Below are 16,690 nucleotides of genomic sequence, written 5' to 3'. Positions count from 1 at the left end.
GAAAAGTATTCTTTCTCAGAGAAGAATGGGTAAGTTAGCTTAAGAGCTAAGTTTTGTTTTTACTGAGCGGTCACAGACCCCTGATTTTCCTGGTTGTAGGCAGGCTTTACTGGCTGTGCACATCACTGTGCTTTTTGGTGCAGCCAGGAGCTTCAGCATCTTCCCCAAGGGCTGTGTGCCACCTGGCCAGGCTGAGTTGTGCCATACCCACATCCAAGCTGCTGCTGGTCGTACAGTCACCTCAGTGATGTCCTAACAGCTGCTCATTCATATTCCTGAGGTGACTCATCGGTCCTCTTGGAGTGAGATAACCATTATTTTAATTATCTATTTCCATACAGAAGTCTGATTGTATTTGACATTTAGAGGATAGCAGCAGCTCTGTCCGGCAGGGTAAAATCAAACTGCAACAACATGAATTTCTATTCAATTTCTCCTTAAATTGGGTGGGCAAATCCAGAGGGAGAGATATTCCTGCCGGCACATCTACGAAAGGCAGAGGAGCGAGGGGCTGTCCCGCCAGTAGTGCAAACCGCATCGCAGTTTTTGGATGTTGAAGGGTGAGGATGTTCTTTCTCTTAAGCCCCCGCGATGTTGCCGGTGACGGCTTAATTATTTACTGGAGGAGGAGTTAAAAAGAATAAGAGGGGTAAAAAAAGAAACCAGCAACACAAAGACCAAGTTTGAGGGAAAAGGACGGAAACGCCAAAGCTCCGTTCCGCACCGACCGGCGGCCGAGCGCCTTCCCCGGGCACCGCGAGTTCGGGGCTGCCCCGGGGCTGGATGCGGAGCCGGGATCCCGCCCGCCCCGAGAGCTATGCGGGCGGCCCCGGCATCGTGGAGGGCGGCGGGACTTCCCGGAACGGCCCGGCGGGGAGGCGCTGACACGTGGCCGCGGCTCGGCAGGGGGAGGGAGCCGGCGGCGATGTGAGCCGGCGGGGCCGGAAAGCGCTGCCCGCATGGCCGCGGGCGGCGGCAGGAATGCGCCGGTGTACGGAGGAGAGCACGGCTACCGGGCCCCGCAGCACGACGGCATGAGGAGGGATGGAGGCGGGGAGCCGTGCTGGTCCAGGTGAGGTTGCGGCGTTCCCCGGGCGAGCTGGGCAGGCTCAGCCAGGAACCTCTCCGCAGCTCCTGGGGCTGCTCCTGCGACGTGCCGGATTCCGGACGGGAGATTTCGGAGATGCTCGAGGGTCGGAGGGCACCCGGCCGTTGGGTGCTGGGCGGTGGAGGAAAACCCCCGATGGGCGAGGTGTGGAATTGCTATGAATCGCGGGGGGGGAAAAAAATCTCTCCGATCTATTTCTGGCCTGCAGTCAGTTATTTAAACATGCCGTCGAAACTAAGGCGAGGTTTATCAAAGTGTTCCAGCCGGGATGTTTGTACTGCTGATAGCGATTCATTAAGATGAAGTCTGTAAAAGGAGAAGCTCACCAGCTCGGAACTATTCCTGTTCTTTTCCTCTCCCCAAACTGCCTTGGTACGATGCCATGGAGGAAAAGGTTGGGCACTGGTGGGCTGGATGCTGACTTTCCAGCACTTCAGAACCCAAAAATTCCATGCTGTCTCTATGGTGTTCCCTGTGTTACACCACGATTCTCACAACGTGCTTCTACCTCATCCCCACCTGGATGCACTTCTGCCTGGGAGTCACAATTTGTTTGCAAACTGCCTTCCTTCAAGGAGTGCTGAGATGCTGCTCTCAGGTGTAGGGTTTGGGTTTCGGCTTTGCTGCATTCATTGATCACCGTGGATCCCTTCCAACTCAGGGTATCTTATATTTCTAGGAAAATATTTAGCTCTCCTCTTAGGTCGAAGTGACCGCTTTAAGCAGTTGGGGTGTAAACGAAAGCGGTGGTTGATGTTGACTGTGGGTGAATTATTTATCAAGAAAGAAGCGTTTTTAGAGAATTCTGACCATGTTGCTGTTAGTGATTGAAAGAATTTGGTCTGTGCCAGACCCACACACACCCATACCTTCTCTTGTTTGGGGGTCTCAAGCAAACAAGTGGGAGAGGAGCGTTCTGCCAGGTTAGATGGGCGGGTTGGTGTCTGGGTGGTAGAGGTGCAGAACGTGGCTGGTGAGGTGGTTAAAAATCAGCGTAGCGGACAATTTTTGATCAAGGTATGCGATTGAATAACAGCTCTTGACATTTCAATGCATGGATGAATTGCCGTGGAGGCAAGGTTTTATCAAGTGGGGGAAGTGACACGAGTTCCGTGTTCGTGCTCCAATAAAAGCCCCGCCAGGCTGCCTCCCAGGATCTGCCTGCACTGTCAGTGCAAGGAGAGATAAGCGCTTATCTTGGCGGGTTTATTGTTCCATCTTTGTTCGTGATGCTTCTTCTTTTGTCCTCCTTTTTTTCAGCCAGCTCTTCCTTCCTCTTGCACTGTTCTTTCCCTGTGGTTTGCCCTACCTCCCCAGCTGCCCTTGTCAGACTTTTTGGTAGGTAGGTTTCCCGTGGCTGTGCTATCACACGTTATTATCTGTATCGTCTTTCTCATTCAAGAACAAGGTTTGGGGATTTCTGCTTGGAGCTTGAAAAGATTGCTCGTGTTGTAGCACATCTGGACATTTAGATAGAGCTTTTTGTTGGAGATCTTAACATGCCAATCGGGGCCTTCTGGTTGGACTGGTGGGAAGGCTAAGGCTCCAAGAAATCTATAGCCAAAAGTTAGAAATAAAGCCATGGGCAGATCCACCAGTGACACAGAGACAACATTTTGGATGGTGCATCCAGAAGAGGAATAAAGCACAGAAAAGGCAGTGTGTCCTGGGAAGAAAACGGCTTCTGAAACCACTCTGCCTCTCCTAGCCTCTGGCTACACCTAAAGACAAGGGATTATTATTATAGCAGTTTCTCTCAACTTCACAGATGAAAGGAGCTGTACCATGGCCACGTGCTGCTCTCCAGTCTCCTGACTGCACTTCTTGCCCCAGAGATCACATTGTGTTCCTGAGCTCTGTACCCTCGTCTTTTGTCAGCCCATGTTGCAGCTTTTGTTGCTTCTTTCTTTCCTTTGCTGGTTGTTTCATTATCCAAGTTCGTCAGTCTGATTTTAATTGTGCCTTTGCTGAGAACTTTTCACATAGAGTACGTAAGCAAGAAATGCATTTCATTTATGTCTGATCCATGTCCATTTTATATCAGTGTGCAAAGCATGTGTGTGCTTTGTTATTACATTTTCCCACCTTCTCCACCTGGACTAAACAACTATTTCCAGCTCATGAGAGCAGCTCAAATCTAATTTTCATCTTTGCTTTTGCCGAAAGCAAGAAATGAAGAGAGGGAATAAACTGAGAGCTGCGCTTGCTGAACACCACTTTGTTGCCATCTGTGGCTCTGCAGAAGAAGTCTGTGCACAGGAGGCGAACAGGAAATCAGCAGCTTTCCCAGTAAAAAAAGCCCTGTGTCCTCTGTGCTCTGGCTGGAAAAAAGCTTTCTCTGAACCAAAATGCTGCTTTTGACAGTGAGAAATCACCGGAGTGGAGCCAGTCTGCAGCGTGAGGAGGGAAGAAAAAGCACTGCCTGAATACTTGTGTTGGGTTTTTGAGAGAGGGAGGAGCTGTTGATAGGAGGAACAAAGAGAAGTGAGAGGGTTGTTGGACAGAGTTAAAAATAACCACCTGGGTGTTACCTCCTTGCACCATGGCAGGCAGGTGCCACTGTGTCGATTGCTGTCAATTAAAGCAGGCGGTGGCTGAGCTGGGGCTGAGGTTTGCTATGGAGCTGTCATCCTCCTGCCAGGTGGCCCCATGCTGGTGCCAGCAATGCTGTCCCATGGTTTGGTGGCCCTGAGGTGTGGCTGGGAGCTGGGTCTGTCCCTGCTGATAGCCTGAATTTCAGCAAGTTCATTTCAACAGTGACCTGCAGTGCCTGCAAACAGAGCCGCGGGCTGAGGGCAGGCAGGGGGCACATCAAGAGAAATACAAGTTGAATCAATATTTGCTTTGTGGCACCTGTTACAGATGTTCCTCCAGCAGGATAACAGGCTGCAAATAAAGGTACCCTGTGCTTCTGGTTCTCTTTCCACGGTGGGTTTCCTTACACACTGGTGTCAGCCATTGTGCCCTTGGATGGGGCACGGTGGGGTCTGAACCCTACAGAATTGTTGGGTGCCTCTGAGCAAAATGGTGACCCATTGCCTGGGGCTGTAGTGGGGCAGAACCAAGGGACATCACCAGGGCTGCTCACCACAGCGCTGCTGCCATACAGACAGCAGCCCAGAAAAAGTCATTAGGGCTCAATTACAGTCCTCATGCTAACTATAGTCCGTCTGGGTGGTGGTTGGAGGTTTGTGAAGTAGGAAGTGTTTTCTAGCTGCATGGCTGCTTTATTTGCAAATTGGGTCCCAGAAGAGGATGCAGCTGCAGGTGCTGTTCTTTGCACAAAGGAAGCTGCTGAGCAAGGCCGCAGGTTTAGGCTTAGATGTGCTTCAGTCTTACTCGGTTTGGTTGTTCCCAGCTCAGATTATTACTCCCTCATCAGAGAAACAATTTAGGTAAATTTACTAATGCTGCTAAAGCTCCACTTCTCAGAGGGCAGTTATAATCTCCAAAACCTTACATTTGATTTGTCATTACTGCTTAGTTCTGAAAGCAGAGTTTTTTCTCCCTTCTGCTAACCCAGGCTTCTCCTGTAACCTTTGCTGCTGTTGTTTTGTACTGACAGAACATTGACTCATCGGCAGCCTCTGTGATAACTATAATTAGGAGAAAATGCGTTTACAAAGCTCTTTCCTCTGATGTAAACACATCATTGTCCTTGCAGAGAAGCAATTCTTGCCGTGCTTCAGGTGGGTGTGGGCACACTCAGACTGTCAGAGTGGATTTTCCTTGCTGGATATGCTACCTATGGAGCAAGTGGTAATTTGCAGTCCTTATGACAGTCCACGCTTGTTTTGAATGGAAGTGTCTACTGATAACAGTATAGGAAAAGGGTATAAATGCAGTGAAGCAGTGATCGAGACGTGCACTGCCTCAGCAGCCAAATGATAGTGAGTATTGACACTCATTGCAGGTGCTTTACTTGGTCGCCCCAATTGTTCAGGTTCACTGACTCAAATTAACAGGCATCGTGCCACTGCAGATAAGAGGGAAGATTAGGGCTCCAGGCTGGCTGCAGAATGAGTAGGAGCCAAGCTCTGCAGGTGATGAATAAACACCTTTGTTTTTGCTGCAAGTTAAAGTGTGATCATTGGATCATAAACTCACAGAATCATTTAGGTTGGAAGAAAGACCACTAACACCCCCAGGTCCAACCCCTACCCACTCCACTGCGCCCGCTGACCCTTGGGGACACAGGTCTGGAACACCTCCAGAGATGGTGACCCCACCACCCCCCTGGGACCTCACAGCTCCTCTGCCCTTCTCTGGACATGCTCCAAGGCCTCCATGTCCTTCTTGTAGTGAGAGACTCAAAACTGAGCACAGCACTCAAGGTGAGGCCTCAGTAGTGCTGAGTACAGAGTGACAGTGTCCCTCTTACAGCACATGCCCTTCTGACAGCATAAGACCAAGACTCTCTTGTATGTCAGCTGAGTCAAGTGACCGAGGCAGCACAACCTTTGGTTACTCATTCTTCCAGCAAAGATAAGTGAGGTTCCTGCACTATTCAGTAGTGTGTGTGCACAGTCAGTACAGGTCCAACCTTCAAAGCCCCCAGTTCTTCCTGCCAGGGCTGGCACAGAGCTGCCTGTTTGCCTTGGCAGGAAATAGCAATAAATTCACCTGGAACAGTCCAGAGGCTCTGAGTGCTTTCCTTTCCATTGTTCCCTTGTCTCCCTCCTTGACGGACAGGTTTATTGATGGTCTTGTGCTGTGTGGGATTAACCTACACTGGTCATAAATCCAGTACAGTGGAATAAGTGCTCCTTTCAATGCAGGAGTGCAAGTTGTTTCCCATGCAGACAGTGGGGTGGAAAGCACAGAGATCGGTGCCCCAGTACAGTGAATTCCAGTCTACCCTGGAATGGACAAAGCTTGTTTGCTTTGTGCTCTGCTCAATGGACGCAAAATTAACCAAATTTAACATAGGAGGGTCGCATCCTGTTTATTTCCATGGAAGCTACAACAGCTACAAAGAGCACAATAACACCATTTGACAGGGCAAGTGCTTAGCTACAAAAAAGCACTTCCCATGTAGTCACCACCACTAGGTGTTTTTGCCAAGGATGAACAAGAGTCTGTATGCCACACTTGGACAAGTCTGCACTATCCACTGCCTCACTGTGCATACATCCACTGTTTGGTTTCCATCAACATTCAGCAAGCATCAGTGAATGTCATTGGATGCCCTTTTTTCCACATGGAGGAATTCAGTTCCATACATTCTTCCATGTGAGGTGTTTTTCTGCTGCCATCTGTCAATGGAATGCAATATTGTTGAGAAGGTTCAATCTCTATTGCCATACCACTGGCATCCACCTCTCATGGGCCAACATAGTAAAATAGGAAGCACTACTTTCGGAGCAGCCCTCCTGAATAGTGTGTATGTTCTCACTGAGCTTATTTTTTCATGGGCACTGGGAGACCCAGCCTACAGACCGGTCAGGAGTAAATACCCCCTTCTGCAGGAGCACTTTCCTTGGGGCTGGGTGCTCATGTACCAAAACTGAGCACGGGCTGCAAACCCATCCTTGCTTATACGCTGGGTTACTCTGCTCCTCGCTCTGGGCTCTTCAGCCCCACAGTCCCATCTCTCACTAAAACACTCTTCCATCCATGTCACATTTACGAAGGGTAACGTGCCACCTCCCCTGGGGAATGAGTTGGAGTGCCAAACAGCAAATATTTGCTTCCAACATGGTCTGTCACGTGCTGCCCTTTCCTTTGTTACCCTCTAAAGAACACTTCCCGGAGCTTTTGTTTGGGACAGAAAAAGACAGCTCTGCCAGGCACATCCACTCAGCCATTTCCCCACCTTCTTTTTGCCCCGTTCAGACCCGAGTGCCGCGTGTGGACGGTGATGCTGCTGCTGGGGACGTGCCTGCTGTACTGCGCCCGCGTCACCGTGCCCATCTGCGCCGTCGCCCTGAGCGCGCACTTCGGCTGGGACAAGAAGCAGTCAGGAGTCGTGCTCAGCAGCTTCTTCTGGGGCTACTGCTTGACGCAGGTCGTCGGAGGACACATCAGTGATCAGTACTGGGAGTTACTTCCGTTTCTATCTTTTTTTTTTTTTTTTTTTTTTTTTCCCCTTCCATTTTCTGTTTCCATTTTTGGTTTCTGTTGTTTCCATTTCTATTTTCCCCTGCTTGGGTTTTCTCAGTAGCACAGAGCTTGGTTTTGACCTCTCGCTTCAAGTTTTGGTAGTGCCACCTTTCACCCTGGGAGAGTAACAGAGCAAAGGGTGAAGCCTGTCTGTGGGGAAAGGCTTGATGGGTTTCTTTATCGGCCCTACCCAGGGTCTTTAGCCCTGATTCAGAAAGTATACATGCAGTTTTGACTATTTGTTTGGATGCCTGGGTCTTAAAATTGGTGCTGTGGTTACAGTGCAGCATGCACCAAAGGACTTAGCACAGGCATAATTCCCATCAAACAGAGGGAGTGCCCCAACCATCCCACAGAGCTGCCAGAGAGACCTACAGGTATGTTAATGCACACGTAGACCAGCGTGGTGGTTGTAGACACGTAGACCAGTGTGGTTTCTGTTCACCTTTAGACAGTGAAGACCACTTTTATACCACCTGAATTTTTCTGACGGAAGTGGCTTTTGCCATTGGTTCAGTAACTGTGGTAAAAAAAGCAAAGCAGCAGCTTGGAATTTCCTGCATAGGGGAGAATTCGCTCTTAAAAGCTAGCAGAGCTGGGAAGAAGGCTTGAGCTTTGGCAGGGGCCTTTGCCCTTTTGCCTTTGCCCTTTTGCCTTCTGCTCACTTTCTATACATGTTCTTTTCCTTCCAGAATAGGGGGTGAGAAAGTCCTCCTCCTCTCAGCATCAGCATGGGGCTTCCTGACATTCATCACCCCACTGCTCACCCAGATCACGTCTGCACACCTCGTCTTCATGACCTGCTCCAGGTTCCTCATGGGGCTGCTGCAAGGTGAGAGCCACGTCCTGAGTGCAGGCAGTGAGTGCGTGCAAGTTCAAAGAATTACTGAATCATTTGTGTTGGAAGGGACCTTTAATGCCCATCTGGTCCAACGCCCTGCAATGAGCAGAGACACCCACAGCTCCATCCATGCTCAGAGCCCCTCCAGCCTGACTTTGGGTGTCTCCAGTGATGCGATGGGACACCACCACCTCTCTGGGCAACCTGTGCCAGTGCTTCACTGCCCTCATTGTAAGAAACTTTTCTCGTATCCAATCTAAATCTCCCCTCTCTGAGTCTAAAACCATTTTCCACTGTCTTATCACAACCAACTCTGCTAAAATGCCCATCCCCAAGGCAGCTATCAGGTCTCCATGGAGCCTTCTCTTCTCCAGGTTAAGTCCTTTGGTTTGCAGTGCATGAGCACTTCTCCTAGGTGTTCAAGCAAGCCTCAGTGCTGCCTCTGCACCTGCAGCATCCATAGGAAGGAAAAAAAAGACATTTCTAGATAAAGTCACCCACAAATCATTCCCCACAGTAACTTCTCTGCAGGACACAGGCTGCCACAATAGGAAACTACAGCTGGCTTCTGAAATTGGATTGGAATTTGCTGGGTTTTAAAACTCCTTCAAAGCACTCTGTGCAAATCAGTCCTTCCCAAAGCCTTGGCATAATTTGGGGTGATTTTCCTTTCCTCTTGCCAAACTGCAGCATTGTGGGGATGTAATTGGCACTGATGAGCTGATGAGGTGGTGGAGTTGCTGTCCCTGGACGTGTTCCAGAACCATGGAGACGTGGCACTGAGGATCAGTGGGCATGGTGGGGAGGGTTGGGATTGGGGATTTTAGAGGTCTTTTCCAACCTTACTTTTTTTTTTCTGTAATTGATGGTAGCAGCAGTGTCGACAACATGGGATTATGCAGAAGGCACAAGCAAACCTTTCATGGCCACAGGTTCCTTTAGTTTCTGTTATGCCCCTATTACAAATTCACCCAAAGTCCTGCTTCTTTATCTCAGTGCTTAGCTCCTGCTGGATCTTGTAAATTTGCTTTCAGCTTGCTGGTGAGGCCCCCTACACTTACAGCTCCTTTCCCTTGCTCACAGGGGTCTACTTCCCATCCCTGGCCAGCCTGCTGTCTCAGAGGGTCCGGGAGAGTGAGCGAGCCTTCACGTACAGCACAGTGGGGACCGGCTCACAGTTCGGGTAAGTTCAGAAGGCAGATGGCTTTGAGCAGCGAGTGACAGTCTCAGGACATCCTGATGATGAAAGGACATTAAATAGTTGGAGGCAAAACTTCCAGCCTGAAGTGCAGGCAGGTGCCTGGGTCCTTGAGGATGCTGCCTGCAGCTGGGGAAGCCTCAGGCAGTTGCTGTCTGTGCTCTCACGCACACGTTGCTGAAGACTGCGTGTTCTCTGAAGTGTGCTGTTTGCTCTTGAGCATGTCAAAGATTTCTGTGTTGTTGTTTTTTTCACTTTCCTTCCAAGACAGACTTTGAAGAGCAACATTTAATTACTCTGGGAAACAGCCTGATCCGGTAGGAAAAGCAGGGGTCAGCCCAAGACTGCTCACTGTCCCCTGACAGATGACAACAATAGAATTTTCCCATCTCTGCTAATTTCCTTTCTAAATGGAAGGGCTGCTTAAAAGCCATACAGCAATTTTGCTGTGTTTAATCACTCGCTTGTGGGGGTTAGAAATGAGCCATCCTGTGGTTTGCCTTACAGGACGCTGGTGATCGGAGCTGCAGGATCTCTGCTGCTGGACTGGTACGGCTGGGAGAGCGTTTTCTACTTCTCTGGTTTGCTCACTTTGCTCTGGGTTTACTGCACCTGCAAGTACCTGCTGACAGAGAAAGGTAAAATCAGCCCTCCTGCCTCGGGTGGCAGCTTTGCATTGCCAAGGGTGTGTTACGTGGTGGGTTTTCCTTGGGTCTCTTTGTGTTGTGTCTGCCTGAAGATGCTGAACCCAGAAACAAGATTTTGAGCTTTTGCTTTGCTGAGTTTCTGTTCCCAGTCCCATGCTGGATTATATTGCTGTCAAGAGTTTGCTCTGACTCTTCCATTCCTTTAAGCACTGGTGAAAACACCACGCAGAGCCTGATCTGCTAAGTGGATTAAGCTAAAGCAGGGCAAGATACTTATTCCCAGCTAAGGGCATCTACACACAGAGCTTTTACAGACCAGTTAATCCTGAATATCTCTTCCAAATAACTCCGGGTGTAAATCCACACATGGGCAAACAATGACACCTGGATACAGTGTTATTAGTGCACATGGGATGCAGGAGCCCAGCTCACCTTGTGCCTGGTGCTGCATGGAATCCAGAGCTGCCCAAAGAGCTGTTGTCCAGAAATTCAACAAATGGTGAGGGTGGCTGGGTGGAGTGGTGGGTGAGTGCTGTGGAAGATCTTGGTGAACCTAACAGGAGCATCCACTGCCAGTATTGCAGAGTTAGAGGAGATCGAAGTGCTTGAGTGGTCTCTCAAATCTGGTCCAGCTTGCACAGCATATTGCTGATCAGAGCTTTCTTTTGGCTGTTTTTGTCCCTTCAGATCTCATCATCCCCATAGACTATTTAATGAGAAGCATCTCAATCTCGAAGCAGAGCAAAGTGCCTTGGAAGCAGCTGTTTAAGAAGGCACCGATATGGTAGGCAGCTGACGGAGCTCTGAGTGCTGTGCCAGGACAGCGGGGCTGGAGAGCATCCTCCTGCCAGGGCTTCTCAACTCGTTGTGCTTGTTTGTTCTGTGCGTTTGTACTTTGCCCTTTTGCATTTGGAAAACATCACCAGGTTTGCAGGCTGCTCCCTGGGTGAGTCCTGTGCTTCTCCAGAGCACCATTCCCCAACAGGCTTGTTAGAAACACTGCTTGCAGTGAGCTCCTAAGCAGTGCCGTGGCCCTGCATTCTTGCTGTTGGAAAAGCATCTCTTTATAGCCCTTTTTTTAGGGAGGAGGATTCTGAATTGGGCACTGAGGCTCATTGGAGCACAGCAGTGGGTTCCCAGGGTCTGCTAAAGGCAGGGCAGAGGGGCTCACTGCCCTGAACAACCGTGGGCCATCTGCTGATGGCAGGGCCTTAGGAAGCCCTCGGTGCCACCTCCTGCAGCTGGGTCAGTGAACCTGTCCTGAGCCTGTGCTCTGATGTCAGGCACGGAGAGAAGGATGTGGGAGTGCATGGTTAGAGCAGAGAGCTGCAGTTATCTGTGAAAAGATCTCTGGAAGCAACTGCAGCACTCAGAGGGATTTAATTATAGACCAGGAACTGCAATGCTGCACTGCTGGGCTGGTTCCTCTTACCCAGCTCACTGCCTCCTCCCTGCTGTGTATTCCCAGGGCTGTCATCGTCGCACAGCTGTGCACAGCCAGCACGTTTTTCACCCTCCTCTCCTGGCTGCCGACTTTCTTTAAGGAAACGTTCCCCGAGTCCAAGGTAAGCAGTGGTGGGGGGAGGAGGGCTGGGCTCCCTGCACTGCTTTCACAGAGTGGGGTGGTTTTCTAATGAACAACACAGGGCTTGCGACACCGTGCTGTTGCAATGACTCCATGACTGGGTTTTCATGGGGATTTTAGCTATATTGACATTGCACAGCTCAGAGAGATCTGCAGAAGTGGTCGTTACCATTGATAACGTGCACTTACTGGGAATGCTTCCCTCTCCCCAGTGCAAGCATTCCCATCTTTCAGAGTCCTGCTCCTCTGGGCTGAGTGCTGCTGCCTATCCTGCACTCAGAAACTGACACGGCCTTTTCCACAATAGCTCTGTTAGGATTGGGTTTTGTTCTTTTTTTTCCCTTTTTTGGGTAATTTTCAGAGCTTAAACATGCCTTTTATTATTACATCCATAAAGTCCTTTATGGCATCCTTGGTATTTATATTACAATCATGTATTAAACCAGCAAACATATTGTTGTGACGGGATCTGTGCACCTCTTGTAATGCGCTCGCAGCGGTAATTTACCATCTGCTGTGCCTTATATCATGGTTCCCTTATGTAAGATGCTCCATACAGTGCTCCTGCATCCAATAATCGCTTCATATATTTTAATAAACCGGGGCTTGATGATGCTTGATTTTAAAGGATAATCCTTAGTGTGGTAAAACTGTGTCACCTGCTGGTCAGATGCCCCTGCTGCAGGTGAGATGCCTTCACCCACCCCCAGCCCACCTGGATGGATGGAGATGCAGGAGCGTTTTGGCATTGGGATGAGACAAGGGTGGCTTTGGTGTGTTGGGACCAAGTGTGCTGAGTAACCCCAGCTGGTGCTACAAGAGACACAGAACTGCAAGCCCTACGGTGGTACATTTTCGAAAGAGACCAAGAACTAAAATTTCACCGGTGCTGAGATGCAGATGGATGCAGTTTCCAAGAGCAGCCAGAGCAGGATTACTCAAACCAGGAGCACTCATCCCTCTGTGCATCCCTCTGCTGCAGGGTGTGTCCATGGGGTTCTGAGCAAAGGGGCACGGAGGGGATGAGCTGAGATGAACGCAGCCCAACACACAGCGAGTTCAGCTCCTTGTGGGATCTGGGCACTAAATGCCTCTGAGCAGCAGTAATCCAGATGACCAGCAATCATCTGTGATTACAAATGTAGCAAGCTTGCTGAATTGAAAATAGACCAAGGCATGTTGTTGCTATAATGTTACCTAATCCTGGCGTTACAAAATCCAGCTACGTTCCCTCAGCTTCCTGCTAATGCTGCTAACAAGGCTGAAGCCCCTGCTGAAAATGCTGCCAGCTTCTTTGTGGGTGACCCACAGGGCAGAGCTACACCCGCAGCTCCCAGAGCTCCCCGGCTCTCTGCACATCGCTGTGCTGAGCACCAAACTTTGTCACACTCAGTCCTCACTGCTGGGATTTGCACAGGGACAGAGAGAGCAATGCTGCCTGTCCTGGCCTGGCAGGCAGCCACAGCCTGGGCGCTGTGCTCTGGGAAGGCAATAGAGGCCTGTAAGAAGTTCTGCTCCCTTCATGTGTGTCCTTTCTTTGCAAAACATTTGCTCTGACAGCAGCCCTCTCTTGACTTTTGCTGTCTTTCAGGGCTGGGTGTTCAATGTTGTTCCCTGGCTGGTTGCAATTCCAACAAGCTTGTTCAGTGGATTTCTGTCCGATCATTTAATTAATCAGGGTAAGAGCCCTTCTGGCTTTTCCTCAGCTCTTATTTTATGCGTTGTGGGAACAGAACTGGGAGGAGGAATGAGAGAGGCTTGTTGGGAAGGAGGAGAAGTCCCAGCAAACAAAAAACATGCAGTCCTGATGACATCAGTGGGAGTGCTGCCCCATCCATGTTGTTGGAGCTCTCTTTGGTCTTACAAGATCCATCCAGAAATGAGCTCTGGCCGTCTGAAATCACTTTGTGCTCTCCTGGCTGGGAACAAGGAGAGCTGTTGAGCTGCCTTAACTGAGGCTCTTCCTTCTCTTCCAGGGTACAAAACCATCACCGTTCGTAAGTTCATGCAGGTAAGAGAACTGAAGCCGTGGGAGTAGCTTGAGCTACCTGCTCATGGAAAACTCACGGAGGTATTTGATTTTTCTCTTTTTCCAGGTCATTGGCTCTGGAGTCTCAAGCATGTTTGCCCTGTGCCTGGGTCAGACATCTAGTTTTTGCAATGCTGTCGTGTTCGCCTCAGCCTCTGTTGGGCTTCAGACCTTTAACCACAGGTACCCACAGCCCCTCAGCTCCCACCCCACACTGGTGGGGCTCTATGAGCAGCCTGCTTCCATCCCACCATTAGTGCTAACCCTGAGCATCGCCCTCTGATCTGTGTGCTGCAGGGCATGCAGGACTGAGCAGCTTGTGGGGGCACAAAGCAGGAGGTGGATTGCATTTCATCCCCTCTGAGCGCTTGGAGCTGAATCCTTCTATATTGCTCTGCTTGCAGCCTCTTCCCTCCTTGTTCTCTCTCACCGGTATTATCTGGGATCCTTTCCTTTGGTTGGACCAGCTAAACTCAGTGCAAATGATGACAAATCAAATCCTGCTCCGTTAAAGCTGCCATTTCCCTCTCTGTTTCTCACTAGTGGCATTTCAGTGAACGTGCAAGACCTGGCCCCATCCTGTGCTGGCTTGTTGTTTGGTAAGGAATCCTCTGGGCTGTGTGGGGGACAGACAGGCCTTGGGATGTTGAGCTGTGTGCCTGCAGCCTCAGCTCCCTTCTGTGCATGGAGCTGCCCTCATGGAGCTGCACAGACATGCTGCTTTGTTTGTCTGATGGCTGACAGCAGGACGGGTGAAGCGTTGGTTGGCCCCACCATTTGCATGGCATTTTGCTGTGCACACAGAACGAATGGGTCGGGTTGGCAAGCCAGGTGGAGATGTGCATGTCTTCATGTTGTTAACACCCAATTCCTGTGAGATGAAACAAAAGGGCATTTTCCCTCTCTTTGCAGGTGTTGGAAATACAGGCGGGGCTCTGCTAGGTAAGGCACTCCCTGCAGCTCATCCCATGGGCAAGCAGGATGCAGCCCCTCTGCATTTCCATCTCTTCCCTCTGTGCACAGGTGTGGTTTGCGTGTACCTGGCTGGATATCTGATGGAAACAACGGGCTCCTGGATTTCTGTTTTCAACCTGGTGGCTGCTGTCAACAGTGTTGGTCTCTGTGCGTTCCTGGTGTTTGGAGAGGCCCAGAGGGTGGACACAGACTCTGCCTACATTGACATGTAGCAATGAGTCTGAGGAGCAGTGGAAGGAGTGGGGTGTGTCACGTCTGTGTGCCACTGATGCACAAGTGCCAAAGAACATTATTGTTTTGTGGGTGTTTTAATGGGACGTAAATGACTGGGACCATGTGTGCAGTGGGTCTGAATGAAACCCACAGCAGAAGAGAAAGGTAGAGTTCCTGTTTTGCTCAGGGCATGGCTGGTGGTTGGTGAGGCCATCCAGTTCAAAGTCTACACGTGAGAATGTGGCCTTGGTTTGCCCCTGTCCCTTTCAGGGGCCATATATGCTGGTGGCTGTCCTGCTGGACGGGGCTGCAGTTTGCACTCTCAGCTTACAGAGTGCAGAGCATGGGAACGGCTGCGCTTGGCCGCCCTGTGACTGCGTGGGGTATTTCCAACGCGTGGCTTTTTGTCTGGACTGAAAGCAAAATCCAAAAGAATGCACCTCTGACCTTAACCGCTCCTCGCGTGCCTTTGTTTTGCAATCTGCTCTGCAGGTCCAACCCAGGTGCACATGTGAAAAGGTTGTGAGATGGATTCAAGGCTTCCTTCAGGGCAAGTGAGGATCTCTAGCTGGGAGCCCTGGGCAGGACATCCCATCCACACTGCCTTCACCACGCTCGTGCTGAGACCTCAAAGCTCAAACCCTTCACTGGGGGGGACGTGGAGCTGTGCTCCCTCGTAGTGCAGGGACAGCTGAGGAATCCTCCAAAGTCATTTCACTGTATGCTGTGAATGTATGTGAAGAACTGGTCACGTGCAGTGCTATGGATCTGTGCTCCCTGCTCTGTCAGAGGTGTCCTCCGTGTGCTCTTGAAGCACTGGGGGCAATCCCAAAGAGCACACAGTGGGCATGGAGTCTGCATGAGGTGTAAAGCCAATTCCTACATTGGGGACCCATAGTGCTGGATGTGGATCCACATTGTTCCCTGTGTCAGGGGGAAATACTTGGCTGTTCAAGTCTCTGAGCCTGAATGTCTGAAGTTATTTATAAATATTTTTAAATTTAAGTACCAAATTCTATATTTTATGTACTGGAGGCCTGATTCTGCATGCCTGTTTTCTGTGGTACTCCCAGCAAAGCCCATGGGATTTCTAAAGGGGAAGGATTTAGCAGCCTACAGCTTCTGCTTTTGTAGGATCTATGTTTTGTGTGACATTTCACGTTAAAGGAAGTCACTGCTCTGTCTCTCACCCTTCTCTCACAGCTCACCCAGCACTTCAGTGAGTTAACTGCATTATCTGCCTCTGTAAACTGGCCAGAAAGTTACAGATCTAAGGCCAGGTTCCACCTTCAGGTATCCTCAGCAAAGCATTGAGCCCCCTTTTCCACAGCTGTACAATTATTAGTTTAAGTAGCATTGCCAAAGCTTGCTATCAGAGATTGTGTTATGGAAGGACCTACAAAATAAAGGCAGCAAATTGTTTCACACTGTGTGGTTTCCCTTGGAAGCAGAGATGCTCAAGAGACAGAGCTCAAGTGCACTCAGTGTCACCAACCTGCTGGGGCTGCGGAGGGGGTGGGAGGCTTTGCTGGGAGAAGAGCAGGACTGGTGGATCACAGCATTCTCATGTGTGTGCTCATATTGGAAAAATGACCAACAAGCTGTTTTCTGGACACTTTAGCATCAGAGGACATGGTTTGGGGTCATTTGTTGGAGTGATAACAGGATTGAACCGAGTCTGCTGTCAGATGGCACATTCCCTGCACACAGACCGTCTTCTGCCTGGAGACTGTGTAAAAAAACCAGCACAAATTGCCAACTTTTGTGCAACCTCACTGATAGGTTCGTGCAGATGCCAACAGAGGGAGCTGTTAGATTTGGGATGTGGGAACTGCTGCCAGCCCAGAGCTGCTGCTCCTGGCCTTGGCACAGCTGGCACAGTTGGAGCAGGCGCTGTGCATGGCACTGCTGGCACAGCTGGTTGTGCTGGGCAGAGAGCAGAGCTGCTCACCCCTCCGAGCAGCACTGAAGAGCAGAGCCATACAGTGGCTG

The 16,690-nt window shown here is 50.1% G+C and overlaps 1 protein-coding gene across 2 annotated transcripts; it reads left to right on the top strand.

Annotated features, from left to right (window-relative positions):
• The first annotated feature begins 932 nt into the window (after positions 1-932).
• Positions 933-16,123, top strand: SLC17A9 (solute carrier family 17 member 9). Of its 2 annotated transcripts, XM_042832479.1 has the most exons (14): positions 933-1,072; positions 6,944-7,141; positions 7,903-8,042; positions 8,118-8,282; positions 9,135-9,234; positions 9,757-9,887; positions 10,584-10,680; positions 11,365-11,461; positions 13,073-13,160; positions 13,458-13,492; positions 13,578-13,693; positions 14,054-14,109; positions 14,423-14,452; positions 14,534-16,123. In XM_042832479.1, the coding sequence occupies exons 1-14, from the start codon at positions 960-962 to the stop codon at positions 14,695-14,697; spliced, it is 1,530 nt and encodes a 509-aa protein (XP_042688413.1). In that variant the 5' UTR covers positions 933-959; the 3' UTR covers positions 14,698-16,123. The 2 variants fall into 2 exon arrangements, with proteins under 2 accessions (XP_042688413.1, XP_042688415.1); XM_042832481.1 differs by lacking the exon at positions 8,118-8,282.
• Positions 16,124-16,690: the final 567 nt, after the last annotated feature.

This window comes from Centrocercus urophasianus, unplaced genomic scaffold, assembly GCF_019232065.1.
Source record: "Centrocercus urophasianus isolate 14NV4802_14NV808 unplaced genomic scaffold, USGS_Curo_1.0 seq_38, whole genome shotgun sequence".
Classification (NCBI taxonomy): domain Eukaryota; kingdom Metazoa; phylum Chordata; class Aves; order Galliformes; family Phasianidae; genus Centrocercus; species Centrocercus urophasianus.
The sequence above is the reverse complement of the archived record's forward strand: the minus strand, read 5'-3'. Positions and strand labels throughout refer to the sequence as shown.

Coding starts and splice junctions, on each gene's coding strand:
- SLC17A9 (XM_042832479.1), top strand. CDS start 960: ATGGCCGCGGGCGGCGGCAGGAATGCGCCGGTGTACGGAGGAGAGCAC. Junction 7,142..7,902: donor GGAGGACACATCAGTGATCA/GTACTGGGAGTT, acceptor TTTTCCTTCCAG/AATAGGGGGTGAGAAAGTCC. Junction 14,110..14,422: donor CTGTGCTGGCTTGTTGTTTG/GTAAGGAATCCT, acceptor CTCTCTTTGCAG/GTGTTGGAAATACAGGCGGG.